The sequence below is a fragment of the Fulmarus glacialis genome, unplaced genomic scaffold, assembly GCF_000690835.1.
Source record: "Fulmarus glacialis isolate BGI_N327 unplaced genomic scaffold, ASM69083v1 scaffold4771, whole genome shotgun sequence".
NCBI lineage: Eukaryota > Metazoa > Chordata > Aves > Procellariiformes > Procellariidae > Fulmarus > Fulmarus glacialis.
The window spans coordinates 71,150-80,525 of NW_009193258.1; the positions used below are offsets into that span (position 1 = coordinate 71,150).

Here is a 9,376-nt window from a genome sequence, read left to right on the forward strand (position 1 = left end):
ATAATTTGGTATTTTGCTTCTGCCAAATGATTACCAGGAACTTGAATTAAGTTAATTTAACTGATACTTACTGCCAATTCAACACAAAGGTTTTGAATTATAATACCATTGCATATATTTGGAACAAGTTTTACTTTTTCTAGGAAGTGCAATTTAGAATTACTGCATCACAAACCCAGGCCCCAGTTACCCAACCGAGCAGCACTCCTGCAAGACAGAATAAAATACTCAGCAATTGTCTTATCCTTGATGCTCCATTCTGCATGACAAAAAGATGAAAGAATCCTTGCATTTTTGTCTAAGAAAGCTAATCCAGATATGAACTCAAATAAAAGTATAACCAGGTAGAACTACAGAATTACAGAAAATTAAGCAGGGAATGAGAGCATAATGAAAAGGAAAAGAGCTAAAAAGCAAGCGAAAGAAAAGCAGCGTACAGTTGTCAAACAAGAAAAAAGGGCTTCAGACGAACTAACAGCAGAAGGAAAGAAGCCAGAAAATAAACTTACAGTAAGACCAATGCACAACAAACCATTAAGACTATCTTAGCTATGGCATTTTAGCAATTCTGAAGAAATGGAAAACTGGAGAGTCAACCATGGAAAATGGCAAAATTGGAAAGAGAAGATAACTGTAGAAAATGGGAGAGATGCCCAATATATATAATGGTGTTATCACTTAGGATAAGAAACATCAGAGTTTTAACGTATTATAGAGATAAAACACACTAGAAAGCAAAGGCAGAGAGCTGCTCAGTCTGTCTCTGAAAAACTAATGAGAAATCTGAAAGACAGTGACAAATCTATAATGACTGAGGAATCAATGAAAAGCACATTTTTAGTGAAAATGACAGCAGTCAAAGTAAGTATAAATGCCAGTTTATCATCTGATACAAAAAATATAATCAGGGGCAAGACTTCCAGTGTCCAACTTGATGCCAACTTGAGAGTGTTTTAATCCAATTTCTTTAACTACAGAAAATGAAATTACTCTAGTTTTATGACACATATTTGGTATTGGTCCAAAACATACAGAATGAATAAAATTGTCTTTTTTTTTTGAGACATCAGACACTTATTGGGCCATATTCAGCTAAACGCCAAAGCACATATTTAATATTAAACAAAAGCTGTAACAAAAAAACCCACTTGCCAGATTTTAGGGTGAGACTTGTAAAAAAAAGCAAGAATAGCAACCATGATTCAAAAAGAGAAGAAAAACAAAGACAATTAACAAGACATCTCAAATAAAGATGTGCCTGTTTGCCTATCTCATCCCCTTTAAAACTGAATCTCAGGAAGGGTAGGGTCTATAGGTGCTGAATGCTGTGACCCCTCTGCTCAAATTTTAGCAAGAGAATCCATTTTCTAAACGAAGCCAATGAAGAAACTATCTAGCAATAAATGAAAATTGAAGTGAGAAGCATGTAGGAAAAAAAAAACCACCAAACCACCCCTCCAAAACCAAAACTCTGCAGGTCCTATAGTGAAAAATAAAAATTTAAATACAAATGTAAATATACCTGCTGTTCCTTGATTGTCTCCTCTCAGTGCTACAAGTATATCTTCTAATGGGGTACAGACTCCAAGGTTAGACAAAGAATAATACTTAGCAGCCAGGGCAAATAAATGTACATTGATAAGCTTCTTAGAGTTTTCACAAAACACATTGGAAAACGTGTCATCATCTGTATGGAAAAGAAAAAGAAAATATTTCGGTTAACAGGGCTTAACGTTTCTGTAATAGTGCTGACAGAACTACAAGCAATAAATACGTCGTATCAGACAGAAGTAACCATTTATTTTGCTTACATAGTGGGAAAATTCATTATTTTTATTGAGCTGTATTCCCCCTTCAGAACCAAGGTCAAATTTTGCTCTTAGCTTAACTAGTGTAAATGTGGAAAAACCTATTATTTTAGCAGAGCTACTTTAGTATAATCAACAAGAGAATTCAGTCAACGTTATCACTTCTCTTTGTTTACAGACGTGCTCATTGTGTGTTTCCCAGTCACCCCCATCTGACAATATATACTACCAGATTTTTTTAAGAAATACAGCTGTTCAATATACAAAGTATTTTGATTTACAGTCACTATATTCACATACTTTCCAAGCTGCTTTGTAACTAGTGAATCTGCTGGGAGAATTAAATTAATTTTTATTACCAATCAGGTGTGAGCCAAAGGTAGATTCCAATGCATATTTTGTTTGACTCAAGATGAAATGCTTCAGTTTGGTATTACTTAGTTCTTAGTTTCAAAAATGTACATTTATTTTTACGTGAAACATATTGGTATGAATAATTTACTAATTCCGCGATTGCTTTTTATTGTCTCATTCCTCCCTATTTTAGCTAAAACTATTGTGAATTCTACATAGTTTTGCTAATAATTTTTAAATATTTGTAATTCTTTTAAAATATACAAAAGCTAGCAAGTCCAGCAAACAAAGGCATTAGAAAATGCCTCCTGATCTGCCTTTTGTCTCATGGGTAGATATTGAGCAAATGCATACCTAGCACGGCAGCTTTCCTGAATCTGGCCTACCCGCCTGCATGGCAACGGATACAGCTGTTTTTATTGACCTCACCTCTAATGCTCTTAATTTTCTTGCATGACCACAATTACTGGTCATGCATATATTACCATTTATTGAAAACAGTCCCAAAAGTGTCGGCATGTTAATTTTCATGGTATTACACTACCAAAGCATGAGTCCAGCAAACAAACTTTGGACCTAAGAAAGAATAAATATTGCTAGGCTATGACCAGAATTAATATTCTTTTAGTGTCTGCATGGTGCTTCTTACTCTACTTCTCACTACTACAAAATCAGAAAAGCAAGCCACCTTTCTCTATAAACAACTTCCTTATTTGAACTTCTGAACATACAGTAACTTTTAGTTAGTGAAACTTCATGAAGGATAAGGGTGTAACATGATACTAGAGAACAGAAATAAAGAGAAACACTAAACCAGAATAAAGACTGCAAAGTTTTTAGGGAGAAGGGGTTATTTTGCTTTCCAACGTCTCTGTAAGATATGTTACCAAAAGACATGAAATTAGATGTGTGCATTTTGAAATGACTGAAGAAAAATAAATTTCCTTTCTGACAATACCTTCAAATCAAGAAAATAATGGAAGAGACTAATATAACGGGGATGAGATAATCAAACAGTTTCGGACAATGTACAGAACTGCCTCCCCCCCCCAAAAAAAAATTTCAACAACCATAAAAGGAGGTGAATATCTACACACAAAGAGTATTTTCGCTTTCTGCTGGGTAAATGTTATGGAAGGAGCTCTTACAAGAAACTGTCACCGGCTGAGTTATTGCTGAAAAAGAAAGTTTCAGTTTATTCTTAAGGGAGGTTCACTCATTTAACTTATTTTAGATTTTCTGGAGATGAACACCGTTCCAGAAAATTTATACACATTCACAAAATGAATGTAGTCTGAATCAGTAACAATGCATAGAAATCTTTAGGTCTGATGCGGTAGGAAGAAATCACTGATCTGTCAAGAAAAAGAACAAGGTTTAAGAGACTCAACAAGCAATTATATGCCAACAATTATTGAGAATGCGATAGAGATGAGAGATTAAGTCAAAAGGTGCAGAGGGATATTTTGACCAGCTGTTCAGCAGTTTTGCCAGGTGAAGAAGAAATCTAATTTTCTTGATGAGAAGCGGGTGTTCCACTTCGTTTCATGCATATTATGACCTCTTTGAATTAGTATTGTATTTAGTATAACACACTGGAGAAAAGTCAGGCCCATTCTAATATGCATTTCTGTTGTTCTTTACCTCCAAATTTTATTTCCTCAGTGACCAGTATGGTTTGGGGTTTTTTTTCATTTTAGAAAACTGGAGCACCTAACATTGAAACATAAAATCTTTTTAGCAACTGGCACACATTTTTAAATATACTGGCCAATCTTGTATGATAAAACAAAACAAAAATCAGTCAAGCAAAAACCTTTCCCCCAGAATTCACTTCTTTTCTTCATGACATAACATTATATGAAATAAAGGAGATTTGAAAGTACATTGGGATGTCATCCTGTTACAAAGTATTTCTTTAACATATGTTACAAAACATTTCTTTAATATATGTGAGATGCATGAAAAACATCTGAATAAAATTTTATTTTTGTAATTTTCATTCTTATACATGTGTATTACATATCTATTAAATGTATTTTGGTTTATAAGCAGTATTTTTTCAAAATGTCTCGCTAGATATTGGGTGGTTTTAATTGACTTTTATATTTTAAATACACTGAACTGTATCACTAGTGAAAAAAAATATGCTTTCTATCATTACAGTGACATCAGATACTTGGGGGTGCACGAAGAAATACTGCCATTCTTCCTGTATAACACGATAGCAATAAAATTCATGAAAACATGTCACTGTCACATAACAAGTCTATTAGAAGATGCCTTTGTTGACTCCAAGTGTACTAATATATGCATTCTTTCTGTAATATTAAGCAGCTTAGAATTGTTCTTAATGTAAACTTTCTAGTGGTACTAGTAGAAATAAACAGAAAAAATATAAACCAACATGAAATATCCTATAGGTGTCATAAATATTACATTTATGTATTTGCTTTAGGTCAAAAGGCAGAAATGAATGCAAACATTACTGACAAATTAGGTACCTATATGTTGTTTATAAACATGATCTGTTTGGACACTTGAGACATGTTTGTTTCGCTACAACAGGCAGGAACTTTAAGTACACTAGTTTCTTTTATTGGAAGTAAACTCACTATGCCAATGTCAACACCAGCCCTCCAATGCATGGTACTGAAATAGATGCTGGAAAATGTTTGTTTCAAAGTGTTAGACTTGCCTACCATCTCAGCTCAGAACGGCATCCCAGTCCAACGGAACTTTCTACAAGGTCTAGGCCAGCATATGTATCTCTTCATCCAGAAAAGTCATTCTGAGCGGACAGCAATTAATTAAAAATTGGGCACAAATACGCACACAGCGATGACACACCTGCACAAGCTACCACGAGTTAAATATTTTGTTTAGGTAATTACATCAATACTGTACTGAAGCTATATCTGGAGTGAAAGCTAGGGCTCTCTCATCAATTTCTACTGCGAGGTCTATAGTCACCGTTTTTCAAACTGGATCAACAGCAGCTTCTTGGATACCGTAATGGCCATACCCTTACCATCTACCAAATGACTAAATGCAAGAATGCCATTGACCTCAGACACCTCACTCCTACACCACCAATCATCATCCAAAACACAGCAAAAACAGTATCTCTCATCTCCTCCGTAAGGAATACATATTATATACCTCATTGGCAACTTTCACTCAACGATGACTGTGGAAATAAACATCACGCGAATTACATATACAAACTTGCTACAGTACAAAAAGAAAACTAGCATCAACCATGCACATACCCATCTTACACCACACTACCCTGACACCGATATTGAAAATCATTAAACCTATACCCTTGAAGAAATTTATCCTTACTTTTCCCATCTAACTTTCAAATAGCTCACCAAGATCAACAGCATAAGCAAATATTCTGCAGATCAGAGTTCACAATATTTAGCAACCCAGTCTTCCTTTCACCTTACTTCCATGTATTGCACAAATACAACTTATCTTGAAACTTCATAACTTTCCTAGGTTAAAGACTGATTATTGCAATTTGGAGTTTTCTGCTTCTTTGTCAGAACTCGTGAAAAGCTTATAAACCCACCGCTTGCCTGCTTTCACTTTTTCAGCACCCGACATAAAATATATTAACTCTCCTTACAAATCTCACTTTTCTATAACTTCCCTGAATTCGGTTATCTGATGGAAGAACATGAACAGAACTAGTAGGATCTCATACACTCTCCTTAAAAATCTCACTTAACTGAAATTAAACGCAGTAATACCCATGTTCTATAACTTCCCTGAATTCGGTTATCTGATGGAAGAACATGAACAGAACTAGTAGGATCTCATACAACATCACTAGTATATCGTCTGTAATAACACTCCTACCAAATTTAAATTGTTGCCCCAGCTTGCCAGCTAAAAGAAAAAAACCAACTATATTAAGGTATCTGAAGCATGACTTCAAGTTATGGAATGGCAGTTGTTGGACTATGTATTATTTATGAATATTAAAAATGTTAGTTTTCTCAAAATGTTTCTACTTTGGTTGCTCACAAGATAACATCTAGTATGTCTTTTAACCAGTCAGTCCATACATTTGCAAACAAATCTTCAGAGGAAAGAAACATATGCCAAAAAATTGGAATTATAGTACAAACAGTAATTTACAGTAAAATATGAAAATACTTAAACACAGATTTTTCTGTGCCTGTGTCCAATTTACAGCAATGACGTGATAAACAAGATGCAATATGGCAAATGTCAGCTTTTTGATGTATAAAAATATAAACCAGTTTTCTATACCTAAAAATGGATCTGAAATTTTTCTGTACGGTACAACTGAAAACAAAGGTTCCACCCTTTATATGGTCATTATAATGAAATATCATCTGAAAATATTCTTTGAAACTGACTTATAGAACATATAATGTAATGTTCTGTAACATGATTATCTTCTTCCGTATAATACCGTACAACAGAGTTCTAATTTCTTGCTTGCTAGCTTCTAAAACTACAATTCAGCATATGTATTTGTCAAAATCCCTACAGTAACATAAAATGTTGCACACAGTTTTGTGCCAATCTGCAATCATGTTACCTTTTAGTTTGCAGAGCTATGTATGAACTGACAACTTCACATTTTCAGATCAATTCTGCCAAATGTAGCTTGTTTCCATTGGGATCCCTATTTCAACAGATACTAGAAAACTTCTCATAATAGTTTGGGGATTGTGAATGTATAAACGTAACACTTCGCAAACTCCTAGGAAGCACAGGTTTTATCATGTGAAATCAAAATGTCATTTTACACATATTTTGAGTAAGGTACTTGGGGTACATGACCACAATGTCATCTGAGCATGCCAAATAAACCTATTCTCATAGCTGCACTCCAAAAAACAGTAGTTCTATGAATGATAGCATGTTATGAGAGCTTTTTAGTACCCATTTCAGGGTAAATATAAAGAACTAACATTTAAATATCTGATAATTTTGAAGAACCACCACACATACAGTTAATATTTTAGAGGAATATAAGGAAGAGTAGTTTCTGTTTACGCTGGGTTTCCATTAGATCTCTAATGGTTGGTTTCTGATTTTTAATGTTATTAAGTTGTACTAATGCTCTCAAATAAGCTGCGATATTAAGCTTCTCAATCCTAATTTTAATACAGGCTAAAAGTGCATTCATTTTCAAATATAGGTTAAGTGTTTGCAGATATCTTCACTGAGAAACTCATATTCTACGACGAGGTATTTTCATCATGTGACTGGATGGACAGATACCATGCAGTCAAACGAGTCAGGCATGAACCACCAAATCAGCAAGCACATGCCCATTCCATTACAGTGCCTCCAATTTTGTCACGATACTGGAGAAATTTTAAGAGTGTCTCAAAACCTTCCAAATGTTAAACAGCATACTATAGTTTTGAGGCTAGAAAAAAAGAGCAATTCTCTTTTTTTTTTAATGAGCAGAAATAATCCCTGCAGAAACCAAAGAAATGTTGTATTTTAGCCACAGCATGAAGGATTCATACCCTTCGAAAACACATGCTTCATTTTAGCCATAAACTGTGTCTTCTGTTCCAGTAATTTCTGTATCGGATTCTGTAATTTATAGAATATAGATCATTAAATGATTTTCCGATTTCAAAATCTACAAAACAATACTCTGCTTTCCTGATTCTCCTTCTACTCTACAGGCTACCACTTCAGCGTCTGAATCATTTCATGGGCTTTCCCATAGAAACAGGTAAGATCAGGGTAATTTTCCTTTAGTGTTTTCTTTTTCATGACTTCATCTAATGATTAGCTTTGTTCCAGTCTCTATTTGCATTTAATTTTATGTCCCGTTGCTCTGAATCAGTTCTGACTGTCATTACCTGTCAAAAACACTAAGTTTTTCCTCGCTGCTTCCCAACACTTTTGCTTGCTGACTGGTCCACTGTCTTGTTTCCATCTGGGTCTCGAAGTTAATTCATAATCCAGTGTCTTTTTCACATACAAATAAATCCCAGATACCTCAACCCTTTAAAAATGAGTCTTACAGTTAATATTTTGAAGGTCTTTAGATCCAAGAGAGAAATGTTACAAGTGATGTAGCAATTCACAGTTCTTCAATCTCTTTCCAAATCCAAACCATTATCTTGGCTTGTCTTCTATGCCAAAAAGCACACAGCTCCACATGCTACTTTCTGTGGACCCTTCCATTACACTCAGTGTGCTTTCCTGTCTCACGTGTCATTTCATGTAGCATTCCAGAGCTAACGCTATGCGAGAGCTATCTATGCTCCATAAGCTTTGGCATGATGCAGGTTTTCCTCGTTTAAGTTCTTTGTCAAAGATTTTACCTTAGTTTTGAAACCGATCTCCTTGCTGGGGCTCAGTCCCCCCAAATAACATACCTTTCAGATACTTTATCTTCATTTCTGTGCTCTGCCTGAAAGCGTATTACTGGTATGCTTCCCTTCTACTTGGACTGCGGTAAATTCAGTAATACAGTTTCATAGCTGGCCTCCTCTTGAGTTATTTGAAAATTACTAAAAATACGAAGTGCTTCTTAAATAGGTCTTGTCAGAAATAAAACTGCTTTCTGTATTCCTTTGCCAGACACTCGTTATTACAGATATATAGGAAAGTGGTGTTTAAGCCTTTTCCAGCTGTCCTCCACATTTCCAGAGTTTCAACGTTATGAAGACTTTTAACCGTTACATCTTTCCACTCACGTGGAGGGGTCTTTTTCGGTTCGTTTTACTTCTGTTCTTCAGAAATTAGTCAGAGCGAAGGAGTCTGACAGCTATAGGAGTTTCATTTCATTGCTAAACGAACAGGATGAAATCTATAAAATGAGACCATCATCACAACTGTCACTACCGAGAGCCTCCTAAGGTGCAGTCCCTCCCGCCACGGCTACGCTACCCCAGCCCTGACGGTTCCAGGTACGTCCCCTTGCCCCGGAAAAGATGAGCGCCGCCGCATGGGAGCACGCGCGGGCAGGGAGCAGCAGCTGCGGCTGAAGGCAGGCTGACGGGGGAATGGCCGCAGGGAGGCAGCGGGTAAAGACGTAGGGGAAAAAAGCAGCTCAGCAGAGCGGTGTGAAATTCTCCTGTTTTATTAAAGCAAGGAAAATAATTTTAAACGTAGATAGGAGGACGATGAGGAGGTCTTGAGAGCGAGAAAAGAAACGGATGCCACCTGTAGAGCAAGGGGCGGCCGGAAGGGGGGAG

At 35.9% G+C, this 9,376-nt stretch overlaps 1 protein-coding gene across 1 annotated transcript in view; it reads right to left on the reverse strand.

Annotated features, from left to right (window-relative positions):
- The window catches only part of METTL25 (methyltransferase like 25), a 61,492-nt gene extending 52,916 nt beyond the window's left edge, over positions 1-8,576 (reverse strand). Inside the window, exons 1-2 of the mRNA XM_009587369.1 lie at positions 8,555-8,576; positions 1,523-1,687 (exon numbers count right to left, since the gene is read on the reverse strand). Of these exons, the coding sequence (XP_009585664.1) occupies positions 1,523-1,687; positions 8,555-8,576 (187 nt within the window). The remainder of the gene's footprint in view (positions 1-1,522; positions 1,688-8,554) is intronic.
- Positions 8,577-9,376: the final 800 nt, after the last annotated feature.